General features: G+C 54.6%; 1 protein-coding gene across 6 annotated transcripts in view; it reads left to right on the plus strand.

The window, feature by feature from the left end:
- The window catches only part of GRB10 (growth factor receptor bound protein 10), a 202,741-nt gene that overhangs the window by 108,844 nt on the left and 75,460 nt on the right, over window positions 1–18,437 (plus strand). For all 6 annotated transcript variants that reach the window (XM_033402270.2, XM_033402271.2, XM_049715147.1 and 3 more), the window contains 2 exons: window positions 10,699–10,900; window positions 15,025–15,166. In XM_033402270.2, coding sequence (XP_033258161.2) covers window positions 10,699–10,900; window positions 15,025–15,166 — 344 coding nt within the window. The remainder of the gene's footprint in view (window positions 1–10,698; window positions 10,901–15,024; window positions 15,167–18,437) is intronic.

The following is an 18,437-nucleotide window of genomic DNA, read 5'->3' on the forward strand; positions in this document are numbered from 1 at the left end:
ATCTTGGGAGGAGCAGGTGTTTCCGCAGAATTAAGTAACCAGGCGCCGGCCCCGGAGCCAGGAGCCTGCCTGGTGGTTCCCACCGCCCTTTGCTGCTCCCTTAGAACTGGGCCCCTGCCAGGGGCGGGTAGCCAACACTTGCTCAACCCTGGGCCTCGTTCTGACTGAGAGAGACTTTAATAACAGTCCTGACCTTGTCAGGAGTGGGGGGCAGGGACTAGAGGAGATGGGGGACAGGTTGTTAATCCTTCCACCTCCAAGGGTACATTTGAGATATATTTTGAAAAATAATCCCAGTGGACTCCATCTGCTTGTGTGTCAGATGGCTAAAAGCACCTTTGCATCACGAATGCTTCCTGTTTGGGGGGCTCAGTGTAGTGAGCCCCAGGGGCCGCTGACACAAGGCCAGCTAGAGGTCTGCATCGTAGGGGGATGGTTCCTACCTGCCTTGCAGCAATGGACTAACTCTCAGTGACACCAGTTTCTGTGTTTTCTCACTGATCGTCCCCTCTGGCTCTGCACTGTGTGGTTGCCGGTGCCTGCGCCTCCTGAATGGAGACAGAATCCTTCTGTGGTCTCTGCGACCTTGGGGATGGCCAGGTGGGCCTGACGTGGTCAGGGGGGCTCACAGGGACAGGCGGAGGCCTGGCCTGCCAGGTGATGCTTCCTGCAGGAGACCCCTGGGCCTCAGACAGTCCTCCATCCCTGCTGGAATGAGAACCTCTGGCATTTATTTGCTTGGTGGCCTGGGTGTGACTTGCCCGGTGGGCCTTTTTCCAGGGAACTAACAGACAGGGGACTCAGCAACCCCAAGAGAGTTTGGGAACTCTGCCTGGCTATCTGACCTTCTGGAAAATTCTACAGCTTGATTTATGGAGGCTGGTGGCTCTATTTTCCACATACTCAGCTGACATTTACTGACCACCTGCTGTGTGCCAGCTGTGAAGTTAGGTAGGGAGGAAGAGGCACAAGGACGTGCAGGTCCAGCCTCTGGAAACTCAAGGTTAGTGACAAAGAATGATGTGTACATAGGGAATTAAACTAAAACTAAAGTTTAGTGAGAAAAACTGAGGAAAGTTAAAATTATAATGTACCAGGGAAGCAGGATGTCCACGCTTGGAGTTGGCTTTGACCTCCATCTTCATCTTGGGAGAGCTGAGTCACCCTGTGTCTTGGCTTTTTTATCTGAAATCTTAAAAATGCCTACTTGGCTGGTTTGGTAGGAACATTAGAAACTGCTTGACCTACAAGATATGCCTGGCATGAGACCTGGTGCCAGAAACGGTTGCTACTGTGTGTCTTCATCATTAATAAATGCAGCGTTACATATGTAGAGAGAGAGTGGAAATCAAAACCCTCTCTCACGGATCCAGCACGTGCAGCCTCTCCCTCTGGGCTTGCTCCTTCAGAATTCGTGTCCATCGAGGCCCACATTCTGAGAAAGACTGTCATGAGTTTTCCTTCTGCTGGGGTGTTATTCAGAAGGTGCCGCTTATACGTGTGCTGTTATTGCTCTTGGTTGACACATCATTTTCATAAGAATCATAAGCCCTTGCTTAGGAACTCTGGTCATTCCTTGACCCGACTTCAGAGATTTGGATTCAGAATGAATCCAAGTGAGTCCCAGGAACCTGTTTTCACAAGCAAGCCTCCCAGGGGGTCCTGCTCATCAGACAGATTCCCGAGGGAATGGATCTCCATCATCGCAGCCCCACCGGCCCCCTCCTGAATGTTGCCTCTTTCCACTTAAGCCCCATTTCCATCACATCCTGCAAAGACAGCTCCTCTCTCCTGGGCATTGCAGTTCCGGGAGACGTGCCATTTCTTGGAACTGCCTGGTACGTTCTCCTGGAAGGAGTTTCCCCATCCTGATGCCTGAGAAATTGGGCTCTTCGTAGAGCTGAGTGCCCTCTGCTTGATCGTCTTGCCTTACATAACAGAGATCTCGTTGTAAAGTCCTCGTCTTCTGCCAGGTAGTGAGCACAGCCGTCCTGGGAGAGTGTCTGTCCTCGAGGATGCTTTTCTGGTTTGGGCAGTTCATTAACTCTACCAAGGCTGTTTCCATCTGAGGACACAAAGTGTCCGCTGTGCCACTCCTGCTGCCCACATGCCCCTAACCTCTCTTGTAAGACGCTCCGTTGGGGTTGAGGTCCCCCCTTTCCACAAGGAGTCCAGTTTCTGTTTGGAATATCTCCGTCTCCTCCTCTCGTACACCGGAGTGGGTTTTAGCTTCTTCACAGAGGGAATTATTTTTCCAGAGGTTGTGGAAGAAGTTTCACGTCCTTCCTTGCAGCTTTTCATTTAGTACCGTAATCCTTTTCCAGAGTGTGATGCCTAGGACTTCATTACGTTTAGGTGGTAGGATTCTTTTCTCTTTTGTTAATGTCTGTATTTCCAGTAGCTGGACCAATGTCAGAGATGTAGTTGGTGCTCGGTCATTATCTGTTGAATGAAGAAAAACATGGGTTACGTGAAGGAATTTTACATTTATGGAGGTAAATACACAGAATCATAGAGAGTTAATGTTGAATGGGGTAGTGAAGATAATTTACCTTTAAAAAAATTGCCTGTTTGCAATCACAGTGCCAGTGAGTGACAGGCTTTTGGCCTGTGCCCTGGATTTTCCCTGTTCAATTGCAGTGTTCTTGGATTAATATTTTTAAGATTAATGGAAAATGGGAACCTTCCAGAATGACAAGTTATTTGCATAGTTTCTTGCACCCAGGTTTCTGCCCTGATTTATGATGTAATAGAAGAATTGGGAATCAAAATCAGAAGGTTGAGGAGAAAAAGATTAAATTGCTAAGGATGACTTGAGAAAGCTGCAAGTAATCTTTTGCCCCTTTTGAGCGATATTTTGTGAGTATGTTTCTGTTCTCCCCACTCCTCCAAATTGCCCTCTAATAGTGCAAATAGAGATTACACAACAGAGTCTGTAGTTTTTTCTGCCATTTGTAGCTCGGGTCCTTGGTCCTTGCTTGGCAGTTTTCAGCTTTTTGGTCGTGGAAAATTGTGCTCCAAGGTGCAGAAAACAAACAGTCTTAAAGACCTGAAAGAAACTTGTATGATATCCAGGTCTTTCCTGGCAACAGTGTGACAGGATAAAAATCCAAGAAAGGGGGAAACTTATGCTCTTTTCTCTTACGCCAGTTCTTGAATTTCAGTGAATGGGATCACTGAGTGGAATGTGTAGCTTTCCTCATTTTCTTATTTGTTTTCTGGGTAGAACATTCTCCAGCTCTCTCTTAAGACGTAGATTGAACAAGCACATCTCACGGGAATCAGAGTCCAGAGTGATTCATCATTAGTCACTTTTCTGCTCGTCGGCTATGGTGGTGGAGCTGGCTGGTCAGGCTGCTAGGATGTCTGCATTTGACTCTGATCTGCCCCGGAGGTAGTGCCTCGTCCTGCCCCCCAGTGTGTTGCAGCCTCCTGGGCTGTCACAGACCCGGTGGTGAGACGTAGCCCAGCTTCCTCCCCGAGGGTCACTGTAGTAAGCGTCCGGGCCCTTGCAGCTGCTCTGGGGAGACGGGTGAAGAGCAGTCGGCAGGGCTGTGAGAGGATGCCGACTGGCTGTGTTTCTGGCCAGGCCCTGCACAGGCCATCGCAACATGAACCCCTTATGGGAGGATGCACACAAGTATGGTTGAATACCTACCTGTTGCGTTCCATGGCGTTGGTGGAGAAGCATACACGTGTGTGCTAAAGGTTAATGTTCGTTGGGAAGAGGAATTCATGTTTCGTGTAACTCGGGAAACGAGTGTGGTGGTCCTGGGCCTTCACGAGCCAGCACGCCCGGCTGTCCTTGGCCGGTCACCCAAAAAGCCAGCCCCAGCGGTCCCCCCGTGGCCCTCAGCCTCCATGGCCTGGGCACCTCCTGAATCTTGTTTATCTCTTGCCTAGGTTCTTGCATCCATCGCCTCAATGAAACATTTCTTTTCTGGGAAGGACCCTTGACTCTTCTCCACACTAAGGTCCTGTCCCCACTTGTCACCCTGGGCCGCCTGCACTGACCCCCAGGAGCCCAGCCCCTGTGATGACTGACAGGAGTGGCGTCCATACTGTTTCTTTCTGCTGGTGGAGGAAGCCACACGTGTGCAGGCAGAGAGCAGTGGCGGGGGGTGGTGCTCATGCTGGGGACGAGTGAGGACCACAGGTGTGCAGAGTCGGGGAGGGGGGGCACCTGTCCGCCAGAGGGATGGGGCTTGAGGCCAGCAGGTGGGCAGGGCGTCCCCTGGAGTGGGCTCCGGGGAGGGTGGGGCAGCCCAGGACGCCCTGCCCGTGAGGTCCAAGCGCGTGGCATTGGTTGCAGGCAGGCAGGTTTAGGGTTGAGGGCTTCTTAAAGGCACCCAAGTAGATCAGCCAGGAGAAGATCTTAAGTGAATGTATTTGAGACTATTAAGCATTCCAATTTAAAAGATGCTTTCACTATTATTATTTTTTTAATTGTGGTACAACATACCTAACATAAAATGCACAAACCTCTAAGCAGTGCCCACAGCCTTTCTCATCTGTGTGGTTGTAGACAAGGGTTTGTGTCTAAATCCCGTCCTGATTGTGCTAAGTCACAGCTGTAGAGCCTTAAGCCGTCATAAGGGGTGGTGCTTCTTCAGACAGAACATGTAGACCTAAATGTGGCTTTGAGGAAAACAGGTTGCAGATGTCGTGAAGGCAGAATGTCAGCGGTCTGCGTGCTCTGTGTTATCGACAGGGCTGCCTGGTAGGATGCTGGCTTTGTCACTTGCTGTGGGATGCTCTAGGGAGGGGTGCTGGATGCAGTTCCTGAAGAACAGAAGGAGGTGCCAGGGCTCTCCAGGAACTGGACACACGACTAACTAAATATGCACGTCCCTTTTCTGAGTGCACAGTCCTGCATCTGAATTAGCAGAAGGAAAGGCATTCCAAGAAAAATAATCAGGCTACCAGCTATTGACACAAAGCAAGGCACAGATTGCCCAGAATCAGCAGATTGGGAGGGTTGTTTTAATGTTCACTTTGTCTAACTGGATTGGTCCCAGGGTGTGTGTGTGTACTTGTCCAGTTTCATGTCACCAGCTGACCCTGACTGTGCTCTGGGCGGTGGTTCCACCCACATGGCCTTTGGGTCCTGGGAGAGCGGTGGGGGGGGGGGGCCCTCTGAGCGCCACAGCTGCCCAAAAAGTGTAGGCAGCACTTTTTCAAATGTATATATGGTCCTAATGAAAAAAAAAAACAAAGAACACGCAAATTCTTACAGGTTGTTTAATTCATCATTTTGTTGACCTGTATTTCTCAATTTAATAGACATTGAACTTGGCAATTACCGCTGTCTATGGTGGTAGACGGGAAAGGACGCCAGTTTTCCCGCATGTTGGGAAAACGTTTCTCTTGTAAACATGGAAGACATCAGGGGTTGTGAATCTCTCCAGTGCTGTGTATGTATTTCTGTGCATATGCCAGACAGACTAATTCTGAGGGGTTTTATGTCCTGCCTGCCCAAGTAACCACCGAAATAAAGCATTGGTTTTGTTTGTTTAATGACAGGACTTGGGGGTTGCATTTGTATTTTTATTTGGAGTTGGGGCTAGGTGATTTGCTTTTATATTGGCCGAATATCTTTAAATATCATGAATCAGAACAGAAAAGACTCCTCTAAGGGTGTAATACTTCATTTTCTTATTCTGCTTACTTACGTCCAAGCACCTCTACATACTAAAAATTAAATACACGTGACTAGAATACATGAAGATTGAAGATGAATTGGTGTGCTGCAAAAAGGTATTTCAGTAGCATGTTGAGTTATATTTGTACAAGGTAGAGGTCAACGAGAAAAGCTTGCCCAGGGAACATGGTTTAGGTTGAAAGTGCTTTTGCAGGCTGGGCCTTTAGTTCCTGTGCAGGTAGAAATGTGTGAGAACTTTGGCCTTTGCACACGTGCTGGGGAATTTTCAGGTCTTGTGCTGTCAAGAAAACTCCCTGAATACTTTTGTTCTTAGAATTACTCCAAGTAATTCTCCCACCCCAGCTGGCTGTCCTACAATTCAGTTCAATTCTGATGCTACGTACCTGGTTTGATCATTTATTGGAGCAGCCCACAGAACTCAGCAAGACGGTTTACTCACTAGATTACCAGTTTGTTGTCAAGGGTACAGCTCAGGAACAGCCAGGTGAAGAGATGCAGAGGGCAAGGTACCCGGGGAGGCGGGGTGGGGCTTCCTGCCCTCGGGGTCACCCTCCCAGCGCCCGCACCTGCTCACCGACCTGGAAGCTCTCAAGGCCCAGGCTTTTAGGGTTTCTATAGAGGCTTCATCATACAGGCATGATTGATGAAATCATTGGCCATTTGCAGTTGGCCTCCCTGGAGCTCGGGGGTGGGGCTAAAAGTCCCAGCCTCTCATCACACAGCTGGTTCCCCTGGGAGCCAGTCTCTATCAAGTGCTTGTCTGGGGGCTTTCCAGAAATCACCTCATTCCCATAAATTCAGACCTAGTCGAAGGGGGCTTGTTGTGATTAACAAAACACACTTCTTTCACCTTTACTAGTGGCTCGGGAGCTATTTCAGGAACAACAGAAAAGGGCCAGATATTATAACGGAGGTGCTCCCCTTAACCTCGTATCAGTTAGGAAATGACAAGGATTTTAGGAGCCGTGTGCCAGGAACCATGGAGGAAGATGAAAATACATACTTCTTCTCTTACCACAGCCTTACAAATGCCATCTATTATTTTCTTCTCAGGGACGAACCTCCTCTTACTTAAGACTTTATCACCCTCTAGGGTTTGCCTTGTAAGGAGGTCGGTGCCCTGCCCTGCCAGCTCTGTTACTTCAGCGTGCGCCTCATACGTGAAAATGGGGGGAGATGGGGGAGAGGCTTCCGTGGGTCCGTAAAGAAAGGACAGGGAGGATGCATCTGGCGCACACGTGGTGCAAGTAGCATTTCTTTAAGGTGCCAAAATAGTTGCATAAAGCGGATCCGGTGTCATCTTTACTATCTAATTAAAGAAGCCACTAGAGGGCGCCGTGAACCAGGCAGGGGGCAGTGGAGCGAGTGGGGTCCGGGGGGTGGCAGGAGGCGGTGCCGGTCAGGTCCTCCTGTGACTCACGCTCTCCTCTCCGCCTGCAGCCTGCCCTGTTCCTGGCTTGGCTTCTGGAAGACATTCTCCCGGAGTAATCCAAACTTGAATGTGTTTCACTGAATTCGTACTCATTTTAGACCTCAGCGAGCCTCCTTTGCTGAAGATGACAGTGATACCAGATACACCTGTGATTTGGGGATCCGATGAACAACTCCGACGTTTGGGACAAGTCTCTGACCAGCTTAGGACTGGGTTATTTAAGGAAGGAAAATAACTATTAATAACTTGATTTACAGCCATGTTGTTTGACCTACATTTGGCCAGTAAATATACCCTCCCAAATTCGTATGGAGTGGAACGTCGCGTATCGAATTGTTTCCCTTCCCCGTTGCAGGACTCCTTTCAGAGGTACCGGCTCACAGCAGATACTTTGGCCTCAGGGTAGCAGCTATAGACAGTTAATCTTAACAGTCCTTTCCAGAAGCCTCTGCTTTGTTAATGCCCTGGTGTTTGATTCTGCCACTTGCACGACGCTGCAGGAAGGCTCCCTCACGTGGGTGAGCACCGATGCACGTGGATTCGTGCAGACGGCCACACGTGTAGGAGGGACACGGGGCAGCATTGCTCCACGATGGACTGGCTCGTGGAACATTCGAAAGAATTGAATGTCATTCCAGCAGAATCTCAGTGTAGTAATTTTTTTTTAAGCGCCGTCGCATGTGGAGAAGCGTCCTCTTCAGAATCAAACCCTTTAAAACCCTTGTTAGGAAGATTTAATTATCAGTCTTTATCAGAATTTAACAAAGTTTAAGTAAAATCAGACGACGCTGAGTGATGTTACCATCCAAACAGACAAAATGCTAACTGACCCCACAGGAAGTGTTTAACGTTTGTCCTGGATTAGGATATCTTAGTCTCTATTCTTTGCTCTAAGGGCTGTGGAAACTAGGCAAGTTTGAAACATGCCAGTATAGTGGTTGGAGTTGATCTATGAAAAGCCTAACCTACCAAGTGAGTGTTCAATGACTAACCTGGCTCTAACAGGTTCACCATTAAATGTATTAGCGTAGAAAGTGGTTTTATCAATAACCCACCTCAGAGGAGAGTTAAAGCACTTTAGGGCGTGCATTGCACCTACACCTTTTACCTTTATATTTACCAGCTTACGTCCAATTTGCCTTTATGTTTACTTTGAATGATGTCAGAATCACTCTGTGTTCCTGAAAGCACAGTGACCTGAGTGCAGCGCGGGGTGGCCCAGGAAGGACCTGGCTGGTGGGAGAAGGAACAGAAAGAAAAGGACGGGAGACACAGAGGCCTGCCCCCATGGGCACAGCCAGAGGCTTTCAGAAATGCGTAGGGAAGAAATGACTGGAAGGAAGATGCACCTGAGGGGTAGGACCTTTTATTTTCTTGGCTGAAATCTGTCAGAGAGCGAGAACGCTATTCCTGTTTGACTTCTAAAGCCGGGTGAAAGCCAGGAAGACAGTGGCCTTTGCGTTTTGCAAATGTTAATGTTAATCAAGTTAATCAAGTTTACTTAATACTAGACAACGCATAACCTGAGCTGTAGCAGCATCTTTCGACTCCTTCCCCCACCAGGGCCTGGAGGTGCGGGGCTCTGCCCTCTCCCCCGTCAGCCCTCCCCCGGGTGCCGGGGTCTCTGCACAACCCCCCCCCAGACACCCCCCTTCTTCCCGGGTTCTGCCCCACCCACCCTGCCTGGGCTTCTGTCCTTGGCTCCAGCGGGACTGCACTCTCATCGCTGCGATTTCAGCAGCCGCCCATCCTTCTCCGCCCCCCGCCCCCCGCCCGGGCCATCCGTGTGTCTGTCTGTCCGTCCTCCTCAGGGCCTGCCTGCTCGTCTGGTCTGGACGCTCCCCAGACCTCTCTTGCAGGCATCACTGCCTGAAGGGTAAAGGGGCCTCGGGGGAGGGGTGTTCTGTGGTCTTCCTGCCTCTTCCTGGATCTCTCCGTACCTGCACTCCACCCCCACACCCGACCAGAGACTCCCTGATCCTGAACACCCCCGCCGACCCCACCCCCTGCACCCTGCAGCTTCCGTGCCTTCTAGGCTGGCTTTTGTTGGTCTTCTGTTTTGTTTCCTTCTGTCTCCTCCTGCCCTTCTGCCTCGTGAGACAGGGAGGCTGAACAAAGCAGAGGCATCGGAGACATTTGTGGGGGGAGCGGGAGGGGCAGGGAGGTCAGTGTTCCAGAAAGTTCCATGAGCTCACTGGTGGAGTGTGCACCTGGTGAGCTCACGTTGGCAGCTGCAAAACTTGTTTTCAGATTCCAGGTTCCCTGCTGACTGCTGGTGTGACCTGGGGCAAGTTACTTGACTACCCTGGACCGACTTCCTTGGCTGTTAAAACCAGGTTAATAGGCACCACTCTGCATTGTTTTGTGAGGAATAAATGAAATAGAGCAAATAAATAACACCGACCGAGTGTTTACCCTGGGTCAGGCTCTGTTACAGAGCAGGTGAGGACTCACTGATTCCTCACGCCCACCTGCTGGCCTGGTACTACTGTGAGCTCCAGTGAGAGCTGCAGACCCGGAGGGATGGAGACCCGGGACTGGGGCTTGGGGCCCGAACCGGCAGGCGCAGGACAGGGGCAGGGGTGGGGCAGCAGGACTGTCCTGCCCCTCGGGGGCTGCTTGGGTGGGCCGAGGCCTGGCTGTCTTGGGCTCTGCCTCTGGTTTGTTCCCTGGGCTCCGGGGAAGCCAGATAGACTGTGAATTGGCTGACCTGTGACCTCTTCGTGAGAGGCAGCCTCAGTGGCCTCGGCCGTGTTGTCAGAAAGGGGCGGATCTCCAGAACTGAGCCCACAGGATGTGCGTGTGCCTGTGTTTGGGGTTGGTTCCTGTGAGGAGTCGACTCGCACAGCCGTGAGTCCACATTCACGTCTGCGGGGTCCGCAGGCTGCAGACCCTCTTCCCGGGGCCCTCGTTGTTCTCGTCTCTCTTAGACTCTCGTCTAAGAATAGCTTCACGGAAACATCTAGAATGACGGTTGACAGGCTTCGGCCACACCAACACATAAAAGTACCCATCTCTCTTCCTGGCGTTTCCTGTCGTCCTCTCTCTGCGTCGGCCTCGGGCCTGCTTGTGTGAAGGCAGCCTCCCTCTGGCTGTCGGGCACCCAGAGGCCTGCAGGTGCGGGTCTCACCGGCAGCAGCCCTCGGGGCCCGTCTGCCGCGGCTGCGGCCCTTCTGGTGGCCTTCGCAGACGAGGCTGGGATCAGGGTCGGGTGCTGCCCCGTTCCTGTCTCTCTGCTTCTCTTCTGGAATTTCGGGGAAGGGAGAAGCCCTGACTGGCCTCCTTAGGGCTCCTTGTGCCCCTGCGATTAGCCAGCTGAGGTCGGGGCTCAGGCTGTGCGTGGCCCCCTGCACTCCAGCAGATGCCCCCAGAGGGTCTCCTGTACAGATGGGAAAGGCAGATGGGCTGTGATTTCTGGATTGCTTCTGGAGTATCGACAGATATCAATGCATAGGACACAGATGGTTCCTCATAGAAACGTGGGCTTGTTTCAGTTACCGTTCTCCACCCTCACGTCGTATTTTAAGACGGTATGAGTCTTGGAACCTGGCCGTGGCCCCTCGCTGCCGCTGACGTTTGTCTTTCTCTCCCTTTCGACGCACAGAGGACGACGTGGACCTGGAGACGCTGGTGAACGACATGGATGCGTCCCTGGAGAGCCTGTGCGCGGCCGCGGAGACGGCGCCCCTCCTGCGCAATGGCCAGCATCCCCGCGGCCGGCCCCCCGGAGCAAGGCCCCTGCAGGGGCAGGTGGCCCCGCGGCAGAGGCTGCAGCGGTCCCAGCCCATGCACATCCTCGCCGTCAGGTGGGCCCTGGCCTCCCCACCAGGAGCGAGGGGTGGGTCTTGGGGTCACGGCGCCTGGCTCAACTTGGTGGGCCCCTTCCTTCCCTCTGTCTAGCAGGGCCGCCAGAGTACCTGCTGGTACCTGGTTCAGTTCAGGGCACTCGTATGTTATGAGCACCTGCTCTGTGCCAGGTCGGTGGGATGTGCAGAAACCCCGTCAGAAGAGACCGCCCTGGAATAAATGAGCGAACGGCCAGGCAGCCCACGGAGGGTTCCCAGGCCTCACTGCCGAGAGGGGACCAGGGGCTGGTCAGGAATGTGCAGCCTCAGACAGCTGTCCCGTTCCCGCGGGGGCCAGGTGGAGGAGGGCTCCCTGGAGGAAGCAGACCTCTGAACTGGGTGTTTAAGGGTGAGAGGAGCTGAAGGATGGGGGAAGAGATTTCCTGAGCAGGAGAGCTGGGCCCTGGTGTCGGAAGTGGCCAGATCCCCTTCCTTTTTCACGGCTGAGCGTGTGTATGTATCACGTTTTCTCCGTCCGTTCACCCATTGCTGGACAGCATGGACAGTGTGCCGGGTAAATAGGACCCACGGAGAAGGACGGTTACTACGTGATTCCACTTCCACAAGGAACCTGGAAGCGTCAGGAGCATGGAGGCGGGGAGTGGAGAGGGTCGCCGGGGGCCGGTGGGAGGTGCCGGTCGGAGGGTCCAGAGGGTCAGGTTAACCTGGTGGGCGAGGCCTGCCGGCGTGCCGTGCAGCGCGGCCCGAGTTAGCAGGCAGCGCTGCGCTGCGTGTTGAGGAGCTTGCCACAGGGCCAGGTCCCGTGTGACGTGTTCTCATCACACACACGCACACAAAATAATAACAGTAATAAACAAGTGAGGAGGGTGGGCGTGAACATTGGAGGATGTTTACGGCCAGACTGTGGTGACGTCACGGCGTGTTCTCTCTAAGCTCGTCCAGTTGTGGACATTGAATACGCACGGCTCTGTGTGTCTATCAGACCTCCACAGAGAGGGTTAGAAAAGAGATCCCGACAGGTAGGGCCAGATCCAGAGGCCTTTGGGAGCCCCTCCCAGGGGAGAGACGGGGGAAGGGTTTGAGCAGGTCAGGGAGGCTTGGATTTGGGTTTCGGGGGGTAGCTCTGGCAGCCTGGGGTCAGGGCTAGGGGGGATTTGGAAGGTGTTTCGGGGACCAGCCTAGAGTGGCACTGTGCTGACCGGGGATGGGGGGTGGATGAGATTTGTCAGCTCATGGATTTGGGGGGTGGGGGACAGAGCGTTGGGGGCACCTGGGCTCTGTCTCTGCCTGGGAGAAGTCGGGGCAGTGGTTGTGAATGGAGGCAATGGGAGACCTTCTGGGTGGAGGCCTTTGTGAAATCCAGCAGATGAGCTCTCTGCGGTCCCCAGCCCGGCCCCGCGTCAGCTCTGGCAGGTTTTCAGGCAAGGGAGGTTGAGGGGGTGACTGACACCTGCTGCTCCCTGGGCTTTCTCGGGGGAGGGTGTGCGGTGTGCTGTGGCTGGGACGTCTGTCAGACTGGAGTGTCTTCTTGGGAATCTCCTTTCCTTGTGGGGATGGAGTGTTCGCTGTGCTTCTGGAAACTTCTGTGAGCCTTCTTTCCAGCCCGACATCCTATGTTTTCTGCAGCCAGATGACCCTCTTGCCAGCTCTGTCTCGGGGGGTGGGAACCGAGTGTCCTGCAGCGGCCGGGGTGGCCTGGGGTCACTGCTTCTCGGCATCCTGCCCTTTGTCACATCCATCCTCCAGTGTATGTACCACTTTGCTCCCTAGACCGTCACCCCTGTGTTCTGAGCTCCTGGTGAGTTCAGTCTGGGGGGAGACATTCTCTTCTCCTGCAAGCTTCTCTGGGTCTGGAGTGTGTTGGCCACCCATCCGTGGTGGCCTCGGGGAGGCCCCGGGAGGATGGAGTGGCAGCCGCAGTGACGGTGCATGAGGCTGGACCAGGCAGAGAACAGGGGTGCAGGAAGGCCTGGTTCCCTGCCAGTTAGTTGTCCAGGGCCCTTGAGTCTGGAGTCCTGGCCGTACTTGTCCCTCTGCCCAGGGGCTGCAGGTACTGAATCCCAGGGTTTGATGGGCAGAGGACGGGAGGCTCACTCCTTCCAGAGAGCGGACACCGGTCCCGGGCCCAGCCTCTTCTCAGCGACATTCTCTCACGTTGTCATATCGTTTCTTATCTTCAGGTGCATTTTAAAAAATGGGACAACCAATATAGGATCCCCAAAGACTCATTTTGTAAATGGGTCTGCTGAGGATTTCCTGTGTTTGCTGAGCACCTCCTGTGTATAAGTCTGTTGGGTCCTCATATAGTAGCTGATGGAACGGTCACTGCAGCCTTACTAGGTGCTGGCGTGGTGACCCTCAGTTCCCAGGTAAGGAAACAGGCACCGGGAGAGGTGACTTGGCCCATACCTGCTGAGTGGGGACCCCAGATGCAGACCCAGGTGAGGGGCCCAAGGAGCAGGTCTGCCCTGCTGAGGACTTCCCAGAGATTGTTACACGTCTGAAGAGAGCAGGTACAGAGCAGAAACTGGAGCAGTAGAGGGGTGACAGGTGAAGGGGGCGTGCTCGCACCTGGAGAGGTGGAGGAGTGTGGTCCCACCCTCCCGGCCCCTGACCCCGCCTCCCGTGTCTCTTGTGAAGGGAAGTACCCTTTGGCCACGGGCCTCTCCCATGGGACTCTTCCGCTTTGTCTGATATACCTCGGTTTGGCTTTGGGTGATACTTGTGAACCGCTGAAACCACTTTGTTTTTCAGTGTTTAAAATAACGTATTGAAATGAAATTTGCACAAGCGTAGACTGAAATCACTTCACAGTGTGTGTTGGGTGGCGATTAGGACACTCCCAGGGCTGTGCAGCGCCCCCCTCGCCCTGTGTAGTTCCCGAGCACCCCCATCTCCGGCCAGAGGAACCTGGCACCCACTGAGCAGGGCCCCCCTGCTTTCCCCTCCCCACAGCCCATGGCAGCCGTCCATCTGTGTTCCGTGCTGTGGATTGATCTGGTCTGGATGTCTCTGACAGATGGAATCATATCATATGTGACCTTCTGTGTCTGGCCTCTTTCAATTAGCACCTTTTTTTTTTTTTAAGATTTTATTTTTAAGAGCCGTTTTGGGTTCATAGCAAAATCGAGAGGCAGCTGCGGAGGTTTCCCACGTGCTTCCCATTCCCCTCAGCATACACTCAGCCCCCTCCCTCAGCATCCCCAGCGGGGCGGCACCCTTGTAACCGATGACCCTTAGCACCATCGTTAACGCCCAGAGCCCCTGCTTCACACGGGGGCTGGCTCGTGATGGTGTGTATTCTGTGGTTTGGACAAACGTGTGATGACGTGGGTCCAGCCTCGTAGTATTGTATGGAGTCATTTCACTGCCCTAAAAATCAGGACTTTTAAAATGCTCAAGACTGCCTCCTAGAGAGAGAAGCTTGTGAACTTCTGTGAAGCTAGGATAGCAGAGTCAGCCTCTCGCGCGGTAATTCAGAAGAAAGTAAAACAGTCTCCGGTGAGTCACTGCTTAGCAGTACTTTGGGAAGGTGAGCATGGCTGCACCTCCTCCCCTCTCGCTCTGTGTGACAAAGGACTCCTGCATCCCCCGGGTTTTCTGCCACCAGGAGGCTATTGCGGCGGAGTGGGGTCTGTTAACAGTCCACGTCAGCTCCTGGGCACGTGGCCCAGCGGTTACAGGAAGTGCCCTCCTCTCTTTCCTCTGTGTCTTACACCTGCAGGACTTGCACATCTGAAACCCTGTCCCCACTGGACAGTGACCCCCTGGCCCCGACCCCTGGCCCTCCACTCTGTTTCTGTCTCTGATGTGACTGCCCCAGGTGCCTCGCTGCAGTGCCGTCCTCACGGTTCACCCGTGTGGTAGCTCGTGTCAGAGTCCCCTTCCCTGTGCCGGCTGAGTGATGCCCCGCTGCACGTTTACACCACGTGGTGTCATTGTTCCTGGGACAGTGGGCCATTGGTTGCTCCCACCTTTTGATGGTTGTGAGCAGTGCGGTGTGGACACAGGTGTTCAAACATTCGTCCAAGTCCCTCCCTCGGGGTTCCAGGCAGATTCCCAGTCGTGGGACCCCTGGGTCCTGAGCGGACGGCAGCTTCTGACGGGCGTTGTCTCTCCTGCAGGCGCCTGCACCAGGGGGACCAGCAGTTGAGGACGTCGTCTCTGCCGGCCATCCCCAACCCCTTCCCCGAGCTCTGCGGCCCCGGGAGCCCCCCTGCGCTCACGCCGGGCTCCGTACCTCCCGGCCCAGCTGCTGCGAAGCAGGTGAGCCACCCCTGGTTGGAACGCCAGGCTGCTCGCGTGCGGAGTTAGGACCGACGAGCTGGCTCGTGGCTCTGGGAAGAAGGGAGGGAAACTGGGATCTTTTCTCTTTGCTCTTCTCCTGTTGCTACCAGCCTTGTTGCCTGGCGAGGCTTTTTACTTTACTGGCCAAAGTGCCACTTAGGAATGATTTAGGAACAACATTTAGGATGTTTGAGATGTTTATATGTTATAGAAAGAGTCTTATAAAAATGGTAAAAGAATAATAGTACTGATCATTTGATGCTGAAAGATGAATTTTAGGTTCTCTGAAAAAAATGTCACCACCATCATCTTCGTCTGGATCAATGAGGCATTAAACCTGGACGTTCCCGGGCACCTGGACTAGAGGGTAATTGAACAGTTTGTAACATTCCTGACTTTGAATAGGATGTGCTCAGGGCAGAAGGATTTTGACTTGACCCAGAAGGTGACAGCCAACTAAACCAGCAGTTTCTGCCTTAAAGTAAGACTGTGAGGTGCCTGTGATACACACGTTGTCCCCAGCGGAGGAGACAGGCAGAGCTTCAGGAAGTCATCCGTGGTCACATCGCCAGTCGTCACCTTGTCGGAAGGGTGGGCTGGCAGGTCCGTCCCTCCTGGCTGGCAGGGCCTGGCCCAGGGTGGGCTGCAGGCTTGGGAGGGGGGGACCCGGTGATGTTCCATAGTGGGGTATAGCGCTAACACTAACAACAAGAATAATAACAACAAAGATGAAGAAAACAACATTCTGTGTGGTTTATATGTTTATGTATATAAATAACATTTACTCTCAAAACAAACCTGAGAGTTAGGTGCAAATGGTACATCGAGTCTGCATTTGGGAAACTGAGGCCCAGCTGTGAGCGGTGGAGCTGGTGGGGGTCATGGTGTGGGCGGTGGAGCTGGTGGGGCCCCGGTGTAGGCGGTGGAGCTGGTGGGGCCCCGGTGTGGGCGGTGGAGCTGGTGGGGGGCCCGGTGTGGGCAGTGGAGCTGGTGGGGGTCATGGTGTGGGCGGTGGAGCTGGTGGGGCCCCGGTGTGGGCGGTGGAGCTGGTGGGGCCCCGGTGTGGGCGGTGGAGCTGGTGGGGCCCCGGTGTGGGCGGTGGAGCTGGTGGGGCCCCGGAGTGGGCGGTGGAGCTGGTGGGGGTCATGGTGTGGGCGGTGGAGCTGGTGGGGCTCCTGGTGTGGGCGGTGGAGCTGGTGGGGCCCCGGTGTGGGCGGTGGAGCTGGTGGGGGTCCCGGTGTGGGCGGTGGAGCTGGTGGGGCCCCGGTGTGGGCAGTGGAGCTGGTGTGGGCGGTGGAGCTGGTGGGGCCCTGGTGTGTGCTGTGGAGGTGGTGTGGGCGGTGGAGCTGGTGGGGGTCATGGTGTGGGCGGTGGAGCTGGTGGGGCCCCGGTGTGGGCGGTGGAGCTGGTGGGGCTCCTGGTGTGGGCGGTGGAGCTGGTGGGGCCCTGGTGTGGGCGGTGGAGCTGGTGGGGCCCCGGTGTGGGCGGTGGAGCTGGTGTGGGCGGTGGAGCTGGTGGGGCCCCGGTGTGGGCGGTGGAGCTGGTGGGGCCCCGGTGTGGGCTGTGCAGCTGGTGGGGGTCATGGTGTAGGCGGTGGACCTGGTGGGGCCCCGGTGTGGGCGGTGGACCTGGTGGGGCCCCGGTGTGGGCGGTGGAGCTGGTGGGGCCCTGGTGTGGGCGGTGGAGCTGGGCAGCACCTGACACCAGGGTCTGGCACCGCTGGCCTTAGCCACTAAGCTAGGTCTTCCTGGGCCCTTGATGTTCTCTCTTTTCAGTGAGTGTGTTTCAGGAGCCTCTTTGCCTTCTCTGGTGGAGCCACTGTCCTCTGCACTTTTCTGCCCTTGTCCTTAAGCACATCCTCTTTCTCTGCATACCTGTCCCCTGCAGCGTGCAGGGTCTGCACTCTTATGAGAGGGTCGTTTGTCCCGAGGCTCGCCCACTCCCGAGAGCTGCTGCCTCCTGACCTCATGCCTCGCGAGCGGGCTGCGCCGTCCCCGTGTCAGCACTCAGAGGTGAGGTCAGGGTCCCTTTCTGCGGCCAGTGCCTGCCGGGCTGCAGCCCTCATCACATGCCTGAAGTCCATCTGGGATGTCTGCCTGCCTGGTGACCTTCTGCTTCAAATAAGGGTCTAGACAAGCTGTCTGTGGGTTGGGCACTGAGGTTGTTTACAACATTACCCGTCCTAAAATAAGACCATGAAAATATTATCTGGCTCTCGCAGCGGCTGGCAAGGAAACCGGCCTCCACCCCGTGGACTGTACAACTCTATAAGCAGAATCAGGAAACCCAGGGATTTTGCCTGCTGTTTTTCTTGGGATCAGAGTCAGTTCCCCCACAAGAATGTTGCATTTGGTGCCTGAATTTCTGTCACCCTCTGGGGCCAGCGACCAGGAAAGATGTTCCACACTTAGCCCTACGTGTAGAAACTTGGTGGCTTTCGTTGTTTGCTAACTGGCTCAAAGGGATGTCTCTTGACCACACTGGGTTCCGAGCTCCTGAATGCGTGTTTTGTTGGTGCTGCCAGTGGCAATGCCTGGCAGCCTCAAGCTGCGCGCCCAGGCTCAGTGCCCGTGATGGGGGCGGGGGCCCCTCCTTTGCCACTTACCTGAGGGCAGGAAAACCCGCTCTTCCTTCTCTTCCTGCAAAGTCAGAGGAAGCAGTGGGATCAGTGTCAGTCAGGAGCGCTGACAGGGAATAAACATGGACACAGTGTGCTGGACACGTGGGCCCATCTAATGCCACCTCATGCCCTGGAAGGACCAGGTCGAGTGGGAAAGAGGAAAGCATAAGCCGTCTGGAAGGAGCTGGGCGCAGGGGGGCACCGCAAGCCTCTGTGTTCACTAGTCGGGGTGGTGGGAGGAGTGAACGATTCAAGCAGCCACTCGAAAGGAAGAACCCTGTTGCCCAGAGTGGTCTAGGCACCCGCAGATGAGTCAGGGCCTCCTCCACTGTGCTCTGGCTTTCTTTCTCTGTGACCGCTTGATAGCTGCTCAGTGGGCAGATGTGGTCAGGCACGGGCAGGTGTGGGCAGGGGTGAGCAGGGGTGGGCAGGAGTCGGCTGGTGTGAGCAGGGGTGGGCAGGAGTCGGCTGGTGTGAGCAGGGGTGGGCAGGTGTGAGCGTGCAGCCGCTGTGATGTGATGTGATGTGATGGAGCCATCCGGCTTCCCGTGTCCTGCACATGAGGCATCCAGAGGGTGCAGGTGCCTCTGGGCAGGCCATGCCAAGTCTGCCCTGGCTTTGTGTCCACCC

Source organism: Orcinus orca, chromosome 9, assembly GCF_937001465.1.
Source record: "Orcinus orca chromosome 9, mOrcOrc1.1, whole genome shotgun sequence".
NCBI classification, from domain to species: domain Eukaryota; kingdom Metazoa; phylum Chordata; class Mammalia; order Artiodactyla; family Delphinidae; genus Orcinus; species Orcinus orca.